The sequence below is a fragment of the Moschus berezovskii genome, chromosome X (genome assembly GCF_049115385.1).
Source record: "Moschus berezovskii isolate FMDL1 chromosome X, NW_MosBer_1.0, whole genome shotgun sequence".
Taxonomy (NCBI): Eukaryota; Metazoa; Chordata; class Mammalia; order Artiodactyla; family Moschidae; genus Moschus; species Moschus berezovskii.
The window spans coordinates 143774381-143791128 of record NC_142488.1 but is presented as its reverse complement, the minus strand read 5'-3'; the positions used below and the strand labels follow the sequence as shown (position 1 = coordinate 143791128).

The 16748-nt window shown below is 50.2% G+C and overlaps 1 protein-coding gene across 1 annotated transcript; it reads right to left on the bottom strand.

Annotated features, from left to right (window-relative positions):
• Positions 1–5796: 5796 nt before the first annotated feature.
• On the bottom strand, positions 5797–12569 carry FATE1 (fetal and adult testis expressed 1). Its single transcript, XM_088834150.1, has 5 exons — positions 12461–12569; positions 11403–11521; positions 7138–7244; positions 6692–6770; positions 5797–5928 (listed from the first exon to the last, which is right to left on the bottom strand). Exons 1-5 carry the CDS (start codon positions 12567–12569, stop codon positions 5797–5799), a joined length of 546 nt encoding a protein of 181 aa, XP_088690276.1.
• Positions 12570–16748: the final 4179 nt, after the last annotated feature.

Sequence of the window (16748 nt, the reverse complement as noted above, 5' to 3'; positions counted from 1 at the left end):
ATATTCTGGATGTATGAACGAATGAATGAATGAATTCCCTAAACTTGCTCTGCACATTCCCAATCCATGCCTCATTTCCTGTTCACTTTTCCCCACTTGATTTGCATCATAGACTTATCATGTCCTAATCACAATTTCCACTCTTCTTTTCTGTCCCTGGTGAGATGATCACATCCATGTGAGTAGCGACCAGGAGTGCCTTGCTCCCTACTGGGTCCCAGGGCCAAGGAGAGTGTCAGGTACTCATTGAATGGATTGAAAGATCATCTACATAAAAAATACAAACTCTGTATTTGGACATGAAAACCCCTTTCTGATCTGACCAGAGCCATCTTTGAAGCTTCATCTCCTGTGAAACCATCTCATGTTGGAGCCTGTTGGTGGGGGGAGGTGGCCGGGGCAAGTACTGGCAATTCTGAGGCCAAGGGCCCATCAGGCACACACCATGTTGGCTGCAGCCGGTTCTCAATTCCATGCGCATGTGCACAGCGCAAGCACTCAGGGACCCTCCCTCTGGAGAAGTCAGCCACCATTTGACAAGTGATACTAAATATTTTGTTCATGCTCCACCAGCAGCAGGGCCCAGACACTGGCAAGAGATAGACCGAGCTGGCTGCCCACACTAGCTGCCTCCTATGACCACAGTCTGACAGGAATGGAACAGACACTGGCTGGTCTGAGCTCAAGGAGACATGCAGGGCAAGCTCAGCTGGAGGGCCAAAATGAGGAGCCTATCCCTGCCCCAGGACTGCAGGCTGGTTCTGGAATCTTCCCTCAGGCAGAAGCTGTAATGGGCTTCACTGTAGAAATATCTGCCAAAATGGCAGTGGAGTTGGCTCCCAAAGCCTGAGAGACCCACAACAGGTGCCCTCCTTCCAGGATCTCCTGAGGAGGGTGAGGTGCAACTCAAAGAGCTGAAAGCAAAGGCTGCAGTCCCAGCAGAGTTTACGGGAGACACGCCACATGTACATTGCCCTGACCTACATCCATTACTCCTCACATGCAGGGAGCCAGGGAGCCCCCAGAGGTGCAGTCCCCATGCTGTGACCTCGGATGCCCATAAATGCCCTGGGCAGGCTGGCAGTGGAAGCCAATGCAGCAGGTGAGGCCCACAGACTCCCCCCTTTCTCCCACTCCACCCCTCCTGACCTGGTGCACTCTTGGCCCCTATGTTGTCCCCTAGGAGGTGGCAGTGGAGAAGACAATGACACCCCACTCCAGTACTCTTGCCTGGAAAATCCCATGGATGGAGGAGCCTGGTGGGCTGCAGTCCATGGGGTCGCTAAGAGTCGGCTATGACTGAGCAACTTCACCTTCACTTTTCACTTTCATGCACTGGAGAAGGAAATGGCAACCCACTCCAGTGTTCTTGCCTGGAGAATCCCAGGGACTGGGGAGCCTGGTGGGCTGCCATCTATGGGGTCGCACAGAGTCAGACATGACTGAAGTGACTTAGCAGCAGCAGCAGCAGGAGGTGGCAGGGAGGGTGGTTAGAGCACAGACTTGGAGAAGGCCTAGCTTCACACATACTCACTGCCTCCATACCCCTAAAGCCCCCAGGGTTTCATTCATGCACTTGGACAAGAAATAAAGTCCCCCCATACAACCACTTTCTCTCAGCTCCCAGGACGGACCAAGCACACAAAGGCCCATGTCAAGTGCAACTTCAGGACTGATGCACATAGGGCTCCAAACCTGCCCCTAAGGAGGCCACCAACCTTTCCTCACCAGTCAGATGGCTTCCGAGGCAGGTTGTCCCTTGGCCACAGTCAGCATCTATAAGTCTGTCCAAGAAGCTTCCACTCAGAGACGAGCCCTCGGGGGCTCATCAGCACCAAGGGACAGTAGAGTCCTCCAAAAGCTCCTGTCCCCAGACCAGGGGGATCCCCGAACCCCACGCAGCTTCTCAGCCTCTCAGTCAAAGAGCTGCCTGCCCTGCCTGAGGCCAGCAGGGGAGGCCGGCAGTGGCCCAGAGGAGCCCATGCCCACGGCTGAGGTAAGGTCGAGGCCTCAGCCCAGGGCAGTACTTGCCCACTGGAGAAACAGTTCTGCCCACTGGCTGGATGCCTGACCCTCTCACTGTGGGGCCTGCACACCCCAGGCTGCCAGCAGGTGAGTGCTGGATGCTAGGCTGCCCAGCGGTGGAAGCTGCTTGTCTGCGCAGACCCAGGAGCCAGCCCCTCCCAAGCTCCCTGAGGAGCCCTCCCTTACATGGAGCTCGTACCACTCAGGATTTTGTGTCTGGGGACCCAGAGTCACCAGCTCACCGCCCCCATGCACCTGCCTCCTGGCCTTGTTCACAGTCCCAGCCCACCTACCTGGCCAGAGGGCAAGCCAGGTGGAAACTTGAGAGAGACAAGAGGTACTTGCGGCGGGGCAGGGTTGAGGGGAATCCATTCCTTCCCCTCCAGGGCTCCCTGGACTTGGCGTTCAAGAGGGGCCAGGGTTGGGGAAGCAAAAGTGGGCAAGAGCCCTTCGGTGGCGACTCAAGAGGCTCAGATTTCTGGCTGCTTCCAGGTACACAGACCCCCTCCACACACCCTCCCACCCCCCACCCCACGTGCCCGCCTCTCCCAGCTGCTGAGACAAAGGACCTGGAATATGCTGAGTTCCAACTTCTGGAAGGGCTGGAGGGGATTTGCAGGTCAAGCCCAATGGAGCAGGTTTATAGCTTTCCCCACCTGCACACACGCAGTAAACAATCCACCCATGAATACAAGAGACATAGGAGAGGCGGGTTCTATCCCTGGGTTGGGGAGATTCCCTGGAGAAGGAAATGGCAACCCACTGCAGTATTCTGGCCTGGAGAGTTCCACGGACAGAGGAACCTGGCGGGCTCCAGTGCATGGGGTCTCAAAGAGTCAGACACCACTAAGTACACAGGAAAGGGATGCATAGCTGGGGGACCCAGCCCCTATCCAAGGGCTGCCTGGGATGGCTTGCACGGCTCCTCTGCACAGAGCCCAGTGCATGCACGGGGACACATGTCTGCACATGACGGTCAGAGTCTGCTGGGGTGCACACCAGGCCAATCATGGGACTCACCTCCACGCAGGCACTTGACGGGGGCTGTAGGGGAGGAAAAGGGGCTTTGTTAGCTGTGCGTGCCACACTTTTTGCCTGTTTCTGGAGGATGTAGTGAAGCAGGACTCGTATGATCTAATACCTTAAAAACACAGTGTGCTGGCCCGAAGTGGGAGTGCTAGGGGTAGTAAAGGTCCAAAATGGACTGACTTTCCTGCGGCTTTTCCACAGAAGGGCGGGCCCCTGTGAGCAAGGTGAGGCTAGCCCTCCCTTCAGGAGGCCATTTGGCCAGAATTATTCCCTGGAGACCCTGGTCAGAGACCATTCCGCCAGCCCTTTCACTTCTGCTGGGTGCCAGGTGAGGAAGGCAATGGAAGGTTGCCCCGCCCCTCCAGCAGCTCCTGATCCAGAGGGGGAATGGCCATGGCCACCAAGCCTGGGCCACTCGTGGGAAGTAGCACAGCAGAGCACTAAACAACCTGCTGCAGAAGAGCACCCCCCTACCCCAGCTGTCAACAAGTCCATCTCCTCCGCACTGGCCCAGCTTGTCCATGGGGAAGTTCAAGGTGGAGAAGGGTTGGCTACCTGCTGGAGTGCTTTGGCGAGGCCAGGGCAGCTTGACAGGGAAATATCAGCAAGGGGACAGATGCTCCAGGTGGACTAGGGCCGGAGGGCCAGGCAGACCACGCCAGCCTCCACAATAGGACCCCCGTGGAGTCCTGCAGAGGAGGCCAGCCTGGAGCAGACACGGTGCAGGCAGGCAGGGACCAAATCAGTGAGCAGTCACTGTGAAGGCTGGAGGGGCGGCCACCTGGCCCGGGAGGCGTTTCTCCAGGGGCCGCCGCACTGTTTGTTTGCATCGTAGCTAAATTGCTCCCAAGGGTGAACCTTTGTTTCACAACATATTTTCAACCAGAGTTTTTCTGCAAACATGTCTGTGTCTGCTCACGCACATGCACACCATGTCCCAGAGGGCAGGCCCGGCCCCGCCCTGCAGCACCTGCCCGCCTCTGAGCGTGGCCATGGCCCTGATTGGAGCAGAAGCAAGGAGCACCTTCAGGAGGGCTGCAGTGGGGGGAAGGGGTGGCCTTCTGGACCTCCCTAGGCCTTGTGGCCGGGCACTGCCTCGTCCCCATTCTGCAGGGCTTTTCCTCTGGCACCTCAGTCCCACCCTTCTGCTTTGGGACCAGAGAGAGAATCTTCCAATGGTTTCTTTGCTAAATGCTCTTATCTCTGCTCTCAGCGGAGCCCAAGCTCCAGTGGTCATGTGCATGGGATGGCACGGCGCTAACAGGAGACCCACAATCCACTCTCAGAAGTACCGCAAGCCCCCGAGTGTCAGGAGAGGAGGAACCCCCCCTCACTGTATGGGGCCAGTGAGGGCCAAAGAGGGGGTGGGGCAGAGTCAGAGCAGGCTCCAGGGCTCAATTTTCTTCCCCTCACCCTCCCTCCTCACTTACACACACTCTCACACACACGCGTGCACACATGCCATCATGTTTATTTTATATGTAGTGACTAGCACACTCTCTCATCTTTAGAGATGGAGAAGCCTTGACTGACTTGGGGGCTGGGATAAGCTCTGTTGAGCCACTAAAGCCAATAACAATGTAATGATCCAGGTCCTTGCCCGCAGAGAAATGTGTATTTAACCCTTGGTCCCAGAGAAAGGGCAGCAGTTCTTTTGATGGCCTCCTGGCCCCCAGTACATTGGCCTTGAGGCCAGGCCCGAAGCAGTGACACTCCTGCCCTCTTAGGCCAAGTCCCAGTACCCTACTCAGCACCCTGTCCTGTATGAGAATGTTTCAGAGCTGTGGACACAGAGGAGAAGGATTCAAAGTCCCTCTATGTGATCTTGCATCCAGCCTCCAGAGCCAAGTTGGGGCTGGTCCCCAAGCGATCTGTTGGAGGCAGGCCGAGCCCTAGACCCTAGATGGGTTCAGGAGAACCCATCTTAGACCCATCCCTGTCTTGGTCTTGCTGGATGACCAAAGGGCCATGTTTCCCTCCTTTGGGCCTCACTTTCTTCCTGAGCAAATGGAAAAGTTTGTGGTCCTATCCAGGAGGTTTCTCTGATTCAGTCCCTGTAATGTCCAACCAGGAGAAGCTGCTGCTGCAAAACCACATCCCCATAAGCCTTTGCTGGTGGGAGTTCCACAGGAAGGGCTTTGCCAAACTCTGCCCTTAAGGAGTGCCTCCCCAACCTGGGCTGGCAATGAAGAGGCAGGAGGAGCCTGGGAAGGAGGAACCAAGGATTTTGTCCAGAGGGGCTGTCCCCATGCGAGTCCTGGATGCAAGAAACTCAGTCACCAGTGTTTGCTGCTATAACTGAACTTTTATTGAGAATATTCTATGTGCAGAGCCCTGAGCACAACATTGAAGAAAACAGGGAAGACACAGCCAAGTCCCTGCCAAGGATGGAACAGAAGAGACACTGAGGGCCCAGAGGCAAGGTCTAGCTCCAAGATGGTCACCATGGAGCCCTGACAGGGAAGGAGGGAGTACCTACCACTGATGTTACTGTGGGGACCAGAAACCACCATCCTCTCCCTGCAAAGAGGCTGGATCTCAGCCCATTCTGACCTTCACGATTCTACACTTCCTCCACCTCCCAGCAGCTAGGGCCTCCCTCAGGCAGATGTGGAAAATGGTTATGATGCTGTTGAAGGCTGCTGAAAGTTAGAAGGAGGATGGGCAGAGGTGGCTGAGGGAGAGAAGGGAAGAAGGGGAGGACTGAAGGGCTCTAGCTGCACGGCGGACCGGCAGGAAGCATCACTGGCGCATCCACAGCCAGAGGTTGGCAATGCAGGAAGACAGCAGCATGGTGAATAACAGCACCTCCCGTTGGCGCCAGGTGGCACTCTGGTCCTCCAGGTCGCGCAGACGCTCAGTGATCATGAACAGCTGCAGAGAGACCAGAGCTGGCTGGGAACAAGGCTCTTCTAGGGAAGTCCACAGCACACCAATGGGGGGAAACTATGACTTTAGACCAAGAAGGGCCTCTGCTGGGCTTTGGGAGGAAAAGGGCCTCTGGGCAAGAAGCAGGCAGAGCAGCTGACCAGGGGCTGGGGGTGGGCCCAGTAGAACACAGAGACTGGGCTGTCTGTGCTCTCAGTCCCTGCCACCTTGCTCCCACCATTACCAGTTCTTCCCATTGTCTGGAAGAAGCCAGCCTATCCCAGCGGTGCTGGTGGGAGCCAGGGAAGGGGATGGGGGCAGCAGCACCAGAGTGAGGGCCTCGGGATAGGGTGACATGCAAGGCCAGAGAGGGACACCAGGGAAGACATCCCTCCTGCCCATGCCTATGCCTGCTGGGGTCTCAAACCAAGGAGACCTGAACTTGGCCTGAATGAACATGACCCCTGGCTCAGACCTCTTGGCATCACTCTCTATGAATAAACTTCTCTTATCCTCTGATGTCCCCTCTTCCTCCTCTTCTTCCTTCTCCCTTCCCACATGTCAGGCAGAGAGATGGGGTTGAGTCTAGGCCTCAAGATAGGACATTGGAGACAAGAAGGCTGGGTTAAGGGGAAGCAAGCCTGACTTCGCCTCCACTGCTAGCAGGTGAATACGATTGGAGAGGATGAGTATCCTCAAGGTGGGTGGCCACACCAACCCATTCACCTTGATTCTGCCTCCCACCTTCGAGTGGCAATCAGATACTCACCTGTCTTCTCATGATCTCCATCTCCAGCTCATTGAGCTCTTCCAGACCAATCTCAGCCAGTGTATTTAACTCTCGGCTGCTGGGAAATAAAACAAAGAGAGTCAGAGCCTCTGGTGGTCCCAGGAGAGCCATAAAGGCAGATGGGTAAGGTTGTGGACTCCTCTGGACCATGAGTCTGTCCGCCTGGAGCTCTCCCCTTCTCTGGTCGCAAGTCCTGAGGCCTGAGGGCTGGGAGCTGGCCCAGCTGTGGGATGCTAGGAGGCCCTGAACAGGCAAGGGGCCAGGGGTCTCTATGGCTGTGGTAAGGAGGCAACAGAGCCCCCATACCCCAAGCATGGCTAGCTGTTCACTACTCCCTCTTGGGCAGTCTGCTTGCCAGCTCCCTGGGTCCCTACCCAAAAAGCCCCAGCCTTTCTCTCCCGCAGGGTCCATGGGATCCTTCTTACCGCTCATACTGGGATCTCATGCCCTGGGAGCCACCAGGATTCTCCTGGGGTCGGGCACCGCCATGGCCTTGTTCTCCCACCATTCCAACTCCCCGCAGCTGCGGCCCCTAGGGAAAGGAACCATCAGTCGAAGTATCCTGCTTGGGCCCATACTTTGTCTGGGAACATCAGCGCACCCCATTGGGAGTCACATGGCACCTGATCCTCTGGAACCAGAAGAGCCTGGGAGTCACACAAGTTGGCTGCCTGCCACCACCCCACCTCCACCAGGCTCCTCTGGCCACAGGGCTCTCCAGGCAAGACTTCAGGAGTGAGTTGTCATTTCCTACTCCAGGCGATCTTCCTGACACAGGGATCAAACCCGCATCTCCTGCATTGCAAGCAGTGAGATAGCTCAAAAACAGCATTAAAAAGACAGTGTGTGTCAGGAAGACTTCAGGACTATAAAGAAGAATTAGATGGAGAGTCTCTCCTAGAACAATTTCCACACCACCCCCTTGATTTTCTTATAGATTGGGATCAGAAGGAGAAAATGCTTTTTGAGAGAGTTGAAGGCAAAATAGCGATGAGTTAGTAGTGTGTTTTGTTTGTTTGTTTGAGATAAAACATTTTATTTTTCACACATCAATATCATAAGAATTAATTTAACAACATATGCAAGCGGGGTGATAACTTGTGATCACCAATCATGTGACAGGTCTAACTGTCCAAAGGAGTTGTCTTTTTGCTCTTTTCTTTTTAATTTTAGAAACTCTCTACTTAGAGTTATATACATTGCAAAATATCAGATTTTTATTTACATTTGATGGGGATTTAAAAAATCTATGAATTGCAGCAAGTCCAGCTTCCCTCTGTCAATTATTTCCAAAAATGTTATTTTTATTTTCATATACTTTTTAAGGCACACTACATCTTTTTTCCCAAATGAGCAGAGTAGTATTATGATTTTTTTGTTCTTTCATGTTGTGGTTCTCTCAGAGGCAATAGCAGTCCATTAACATTTATTCAAAGATAAGTAATGAATAAATATATCGAATTGATACATTTAATTCTAAATGTCTAAATTTAATTTCTAAAATCAATATAAGGACTCTATTTTTTGAAGGTATATTCCTCTAGTCCTAACAGGCAACTCTAATTAATCTAGAGATTTATTAAATCCCTCTCTGTGCCCCTACCTTCTACATCAAAGTTAGAACATAAGCAGCTCGCCCACATCCAAGGTGAATATAGCTAACAGAATCAGCCACAGAACTACTAGACTTAAGTGATTTCATGAAACAATCAGGTCTCCCTCCTCCTCAAAATGGCTGCCTTTTCCCCATATTTAATGCAAGTGGAGAAGATATAGCAGAAAGTGAAGAAGAACTAAAGAGCCTCTTGATGAAAGTGAAAGAGGAGAGTGAAAAAGTTGGCTTAAAGCTCAACATTCAGAAAACTAAGATCATGGCACCTGGTCCCATCACTTCATGGCAAATAGATGGGGAAACAGTGGAAACAGTGGCTGACTTGATTTTGGGGGGCTCCAAAATCACTGCAGATGGTGATTGCAGCCATGAAATTCAAAGACGCTTACTCCTTGGAAGGAAAGTTATGACCAACCTAGACAGCATATTTAAAAGCAGAGACATTCCATATTTATGCGTTAGTATACTGTATTGGTGTTTTTCTTTCTGGCTTACTTCACTCTGTATAATAGGCTGTAGTTTCATCCACCTCATTAGAATTGATTCAAATGCATTCTTTTTAATGGCTGAGTAATACTGCAAATGATAACCCTGTATACGAGACAGCAAAAGAGACACAGATGTATAGAACAGTCTTTGGGACTCTATGGGAGAGGGTGAGGGTGGGATGATTTGGGAGAATGGCATTGAAACATGTATATTATCATATGTGAAATGAATCACCAGTTCAGGGTCGATGCATGTTACAGGGTGCTAAGGGCTGGTGTGCGGGGATGACCCAGAGGGAGGATAAGGGGAGGAGGGAAGTGGGAGGGGGGTTTAGGAAGGGGAACTCATGTACACCCAGGGCGGATTCATGTCAATGTATGGCAAAACCAACCAATATAATATTGTAAAATAATTAGCCTCCAATAAAAATAAATAAATAAAAGCAGAGACATTACTTTGTCAACAAAGGTCTGTCTAGTCAAGGCTATGGTTTTTCCAGTAGTCATGTGTGGATGTGAGAGTTGGACTATAAAGAAAGCTGAGCACCAAAGAATTGATGCTTTTGAACTGTGGTGCTGGAGAAGACTCTTGAGAGTCCCTTGGACTGCAAAGAAATCCAACCAGTCCATCCTAAAGGAGACCAGTCCTGGGTGTTCACTGGAAGGACTGATGTTGAAGCTGAAACTCCAGTACTTTGGCCACCTGATGCGAAGAGCTGACTCATTTGAAAAGACCTTGATGCTGGGAAAGATTGAGGGCAGGAGGAAAAGGGGACGATAGAGGATGAGCTGGTTGGATGGCATCACTGACTAAATGGACACGAGTTTGGGTAACCTCTGGGAGTTGGTGATGGACAGGGAGGCCTGGTGTGCTGTGGTTCATGGGGTCACAAAGAGTTGGGCACGACTGAGTGACTGAACTGAACCGAACTGAATGCGACAACATGGCCACCATTTTCTCTACAGCATTCCCTCAAATGGTTAGTATAATTTAAAAAATTCATTACAATGGAACAAAATGTAACTCAGCTGATTTTCTAGAACATCAGGTCTCCCTGCCTCTTCAGTCAGTTTGTCTTCCCTCCACCTCCTACAACCTTTGCAACAACCATGTTTCTAAAATTGCCCCCATCTGCAGCAAAAGTAGCTTACTTATCAGATGCGCTACAAAACGTGGGACTCACATGATTGCCTGGAACAGTCAGGTCTCCCTCCTATCTGAAGGTATTGCCTTTTCCCAGTAAATGTTCCAATAGTTTAACAACCATGTTACTTAAACTTTCACCCAAGGTGAATGTAGTTAAAAGGATTGGCTACAGAAGTATGACACTCAGGGATTCATGTGATTTCTGAGAAGAGTCAGGACTTCTTCTTCTTCTCCAAAATAGCTGTCTTTGTCCAGTATCCTTTGCAACAGTATAGCCACCATTTTTTCTAGAACATTCCCTCACTCATATAGAATGTAACTTAAAGGATTGGCTATAAAATGCTCAGATTCAATTGACTGAATTTCCTAGTAGCCAGAGAGCATAGGCATTTCACTTGCCTTACCCTAGTCCCAGCCCTAAGATAGATATAGATACATGTATATCTATATTTATATATGCTTAGGGATATATATTGGAGAAGGCAATGGCAACCCACTCCAGTACTCTTGCCTGGAAAATCCCATGGGCGGAGGAGCCTGGTAGGCTGCAGTCCATGGGGTCACGAAGAGTCGGATGCGACTGAGCAACTTCACTTTCACTTTTCACTTTCATGCATTGGAGAAGGAAATGGCAACCCACTCCAGTGTTCTTGCCTGCAGAATCCCAGGGACGGGGGAGCCTGGTGGCCTGCCGTCTATGGGGCCGCACAGAGTCAGACACGACTGAAGTGACTTAGCAGCAGCAGTAGCAGCAGATATATATATATACAACCCTGAATATTCATTGGAAAGATGGTTGCTGAAGCTACAGTACTTTGGCCAGCTGATGCAAAGAGCCAACTCACTGGAAAAGACCATGATGTTGGGAAAGATTAAAGGGAAAAGGAGAAGGGGACAGCAGAGGATGAGATGGTTAGATAGCATCACTGACTCCAATGGACATAAATTAGAGCAAATTCTGGGAGATAGTGGAGGACAGGGAAGCCTGGCTTGCTGCGGTCCATGGGGATTCAAAAAGTCAAATGCAACTTAGAGACTAAATAGCAACAATATATATATAATGATTTTTATACTTTTGCATATTTCTCTCTAGAAATATATATATAGAGAGAGAAGTAGACATAACATAGATATATACAGATATACATATAAAGATTCAAATATATATATATATACTTATTTATTAATAAAAGAAAGTAGATATGTATTCCCCAAACAATGTATGTTTCAAACATTCTGGACCCTCAAGGTTGAACTAACAAAGAATGGCCATGATCTCTGGCCAGACCTTGCTGCTCTCATTTGCCTGCCCAGTACACAGGAGCTTTGTCCTTCACCAAAGTCAACATCTGCCCTGCTTGACCTACCATCTCCATACCAGAGCTGCTACAACTGTAGCAAACTCCCCCAAACTCAAACTAGCCACCAAGTGCCATACAGTACCACCTTCTTGGACTGGTTTGCAGCAGTATTCCAAACCGAAGCAGAGCCAGCAGCCTTTGGATCCACCTTCTGTTGCCGCTGAGAAGCACCCAGCAACTGAGATATATGCTCCTTCATTTCTAGGGAGAAGAACAGAGGCCCAAGGAACACCCATAGAGGCTATCCCAAGGCTTCATGGGCACAGAACACACCAAAAATAGGATAGGGTCCCCCAACATCTTAGGAAGCACTCAACACCCATTCTCTGACACCTACTGGCTAATCTCAGGTCTCAATTTCTTCATGTACTCAATATATAGTAAGTGTTTACTGAGTGTCAAGCTCTGGGCTAGGTTCTTAAAGAGCAAGCAATGGCCAAGAAACAAGATCACAGTAATAAAAAATTGATTGTATGTGTACAAAGAAAGTGGTGGTGGGACGGGGGCGGGTACAAGAAATAATCCATCAGTGCAAATCAAGAGATGCATGCTCCCAAAACAGTAAAAACAGGATAACAATACAGAAGGAAGGGGCTTATAGAAAAGTCAGAAGCAACATTGAGTCAGAGACCTGCAAGAGAAAGAGTCCAGCCATAGAAAATCTGGGGAAAGAGGGAACACCTTGTGCAAAGGCTGTGAAGAAGAAAGAGTCTTGGGATGTTATAGGACAGGCTTAAAGGCACTGTGAACTGGGTCAGCATGCCACAGCAGGAAGTATATTGAGGAGGTGACCTTATGTGGGTCTTGTAGATCATGGTAAGGAGCTTTACTCTAAAGGGCAGAAGAAGGTACTGGAAGGTTAGGAGAGGGAATTGCTTTGAATGATGTTATAAATTGAGCCCACTGAGTGTTTTGCAATAAGACCCACTGGTGGCTTGCAATGGGAGGGATGTTCATCCAACCTTCCCCCTCACACGCTACAAAAGGCTCACTTTATCAATCCCATTACCCCACACACAGGTACCCACAAACACATGCAAACACACGTTCATGCTTCTGCCGAGCCACACCTGTGCATTTTCTAACATACATGCACAGGTGCAGACACCCAAGGGAAGGGACATTATGGGGGATCCTCACCTGCTGCCACTGAGCGCTCCTGGTTATCCCTAAAGCTTCCAAGAAGCAGGTCTTCATCCTTTGGCACTTGCATCATTTCCTTGAGGTTAGGGACTACTCCTCCTGCCATCACTACCACTTGTAAGCAATGGCCAAGAAGGCACAGAGACCAAGGCTCAGAGGAGGCTTGGGAAGTCAGCTCTCTGAGGAAGATATATCTGGACACGGGGGTGGAGCCAGACTCCCACTTTGAGTTCAAGCCTTGGACCCAGCACCTCCTGTTCCTGCTGTATCTTGCTGGCTGGGTTTGAGATCTTCTTCTCTGCTACTCTGTAAGCAAGTTAGGAGAAGCGATAGGCTCTGAATCTTTGCCTGGGAAAACTGCCCTGGCTCTTAGCTCATCTGATTTGACCTCATTTCTAGACAGAGGCAGGGGCTGGCACAGGACTCCAGAGTCAGTCAGTGGCCAAAGCAGGTTTAGATCCCATCGTGGTTTCTGCAAAGCGAGCTCTGGCTAGTAGTCCAGGCCACAGTCCCCTTCAGAAAGCATCCTCTACAGAGTGCATCCTGCCTTCCCCCACCAGAGTTCCCAGGCAAGGGACATGACTTTTGATGCCCTGGATCAGCCTGGGCAGGAACCATGAGGACCAAAGGAGGGATATGCAGGAGAAGAGGGGCCTGCTTACTGTAGCCCCCAGTGTGCCCAGCCCTGCACCCCCTATTCTAAGGCAAATTTTCCTTCAGCTTCCCTACTGAATAGACCTCAGTGGTTACGTTTATGGTCCATGTGGCTAGCTTAAGGTCTCCAGTTATTCCATCAAATGCTGGCCTAGATGTTGCTATCAAGGCATTTTTTGTAGCTGTTGATGTCTATAATCAGTGGACTTTAAGTAAAGGACATTGTGTATCCTTGATACTGTGAATGGGCCTCATTCAATGAGCTGTAGGCCTTAATAACAAAGACTGAGGTTTCTCAGAGAAGAAATTCTGCTCAAGACTACACCTCAACCCCTCCCTAACATTCCAACCTGCTGACTTGTCCTGCAAATTTTGGCCTTACTAGCTCTATGATGGCATGAGCTGATTTCTTTAAATAAAATTTTCTTTACACACACATATATGCATAGTGAGTCAGTGGTAAAATAATTCCACCTGCCAGTTCAGGAGACCCAGGTTTGATCCCTGGGTCAGGAAGATCCCTTGGAGAAGGGAATGGAACCCACTCCAGTATTCTTGCCTGGGAAATCCCATGGCCAGAGGAGCCTGGTGGGCTACAGTCCATTGGGTCGCAAAGACTCAGATATGACTCAATGAGTGAGCACAACAACACATATACATATACATACATCCTATTGGTTCCATATCTCTGGAGAACTCTGATTTATACCGCCACCAAAGGTGAACCCTCAGCTCTTGGGAATAGCCTCAGAGCTCCTGAGGAAGAGGAGGCTATTTGTAAAGAAACCAAGCACAAGTGGGGCCAGGTGGGAGGGAAAGGAAGACGGTGAGGTGTGGGAGAGGAAGGGAGGAAGGAAACAGTGAGGTAGAAGAAAGCGAGGGGCCAGCTCCCTTAGAGAGGGCAGCTGATCTGGGTTGCCTAACCCCCTCCCTGATCCCACCTGTCCAGTGCTAGGAACAAGCTCTCTAGAACAGAGCTTACAGAGGCCCTGCCTGCATTCCTGAGGGCCCAGGAGAAGCCCTTTCCAGCACTGGTGGAGCAGCTGTGATGAAATCTGAGCTTTCCGAAGGGTCACCTTAGGAGAAAGAAGTGTGCTCTGTGGGACTTAGGAGCCTACAAAGCAGGAACCAGCCATGGGTTTCTGGCAGGCCCGGGTTGCCAGGTTGAACAATGAAAAATATAGGATGCCCATTGGCTTTGAATTTCAAATAAACAATGTTTTTTTTTTTTCTTTTTAGCTTAAGTAAGCAACATGTGGGCTTCCCTGGTGGCTCAGATGGTAAAGAATCCACCTGCAATGCTGGAAACCCAGGCTCAGTCCCTTTCCCTCACACTCACACTCACACACGCGACATTTGGGAAGTATGTCCACTAAAAAAGTATCCCATGTAATTGGGTACCCTGTATTTTACGTGGCAGCCATATGCCTTGCCTATCCTCCACACGAACTCAAATCTTTGGACTTCAGTCTCCCCACTGGAAAATGGAACTAATAGTCTCCTCCCTACAGGGTGGCTCATCTTGAGAGCGGTCAAGTCAGCAGAGCTGAATAAGTATGGACATGTGTACTTGCTAAGTTGTTTGGCTGTGTCCAACTCTTAGGGACCCCTAGACAGTAGCCCATCAGGCTCTTCAGTCCATGGAATTCTCCACGCATGTATACTGGAGTGGGTTGCCATTTCCTTCTCTGGGGAATCTTCCTGACCCAGGAATCGAACAACATCTCTTATGTCTCCTGAATTGTCAGGTGGGTTCTTTACCACTAGTGCCACCTGGGAAGCACTAGGTATGGGCATGACTTTGCACTATTGACCTCAGATCAGATTCTGCTCTGACTACCAACTGTCCTGACCCTAGCCCCCGGGTCACTCCCAGGCCCTGGGTGCCTGGGTCACTCCTGGGCATTGGGTCACTAGGTCCAGATGCATGCCCCCTGGTGGCGAAGTACCCTACCACCTAAATCCAAGAAAAGAGGGTGGGGAGACTTTGTTCCCAATCCCTACCTCCCCAGTGCCACCCAGAAACCTTGGCATTTCACCACCTTAACGTGTCTGCCTCTCTTGGGTTGGTCACCACAGTTTCCTTCTAAAATTGCCCCAAACTGTCATTCCAAACACTCCAGAAGCCCCATTGTCTGGCTGGACAACCTTAGGGGCCCAGAGAGTGACAGTACCCTGGGTACAGAGCGATGTTCTAAGTCTAAGGGGGGCCAGGAACATGGCCCAGGGCCGAGTGTGAGTTGGTGGGCTGTAGCAACCTCAGCCCTAGTGGAAGGCTTCCAGACAAGAGAGCCAGGGAGCCCAAATATCTCCCCCAGCTGTAGGTTAGAATGCTGACCTGGGAGTGGGGAGGAGGGGTGCAGAGAACATCTGGCTTAGATGTGTGTGTACCTGTGTGTGTTTGCAGTGTTTTACACAAATGAGGTCATACATTTGCTATACGTGCTGTTCTGAAACTTACTTTTTGAAGTGAACAGTGTGCCTTGGGAATCTACCCGTGTCAGAACAAATCTGCCTCACGTCATTTGAACACAATACAGTATTTTGCTGCACTCCTGTTTATTGATGTACTCGTGGGCAGTTGGGGTGTCTAGAGCCTTTCTCTCTCATAAACAATGGAGGAAGGAACATTCCTGGACAAGCCTCTTTGCAAACGTGTTTTTGTAGAGTTGGAGCCTAGGAGTGGAATTGTGGGGTTCTGGGGTGCACGTGCTGACAGTTCTGAATGCTGTTGACACTGTTCCCCCTGAAGAGGCTGGACCAAGTGGGACCTCAGCAAAGGGAAGAAAGTGCTGGTTTCTTCACAGTCTTGTCAGTGGAAGATATTAGGAAACTTTCCATAAGGCATCATTATGATGGGTGAAAAATTATCTCTATCTCATTGTTGTCTGAATCTATATTGCTTTAATTATGAATAAACCTGAGCAGTTTTCATATGTTTATTGATCTTCTGTATTTCTTTCCTGTGAACTGACTGCTGGAGGGCTTGAATCATTATTAAAATAAGAGCTATTTTATTAACAGAAAGGGTTGGAGGTGAAAGCTCTCCCTCCCTTCAAGCTAAGCATCTCCAAAGAAAACATCATCTTTTTCCCTAAAGGTGATCCTGAGCGTAGAGTCTCCACTGGGGGAGCAAAGAAACCCAGTTAATTGCATACAAGTTCATGCTGAAATCTAGACAGCATCCAATCCTGCCCTCCCCACAGAGCAAGTGTTCACCTTAGGCTGTTTCCTGCATGTCTGCCTGTATGCCCTCATCTTGTGTCTGTCTATTTCTCCGCTTGCTCAACCACCTGCCCCCACCAATAGCTTCCAACCACTGGCCTCTCCCAGCTGTTCAGCCAGCCACATGCTCTATGGAGAGATTCCTGAATGGCTTGAGGTCTGATAGCCATGGCTGCTACTTGCTTCCACCTCCCTTGAAAGCAGAAGTGGGAGGTGGTGAGAACCAAGGCCTGGGTTCAGTACACCTGGGAGCGTCTCCTACCTCTGACCCTGGAACATCTTAGGCAAATTGCTTCCTCTGTGCTGAGCCTCAGTTTCCCATTGCACATGGAAGATGGGGCTAAAATCCAGCTTCCCACTGTTTCATGGTTTCAGGGAAGTGTGGTGGGGTTCTTCCAGCCTCTTT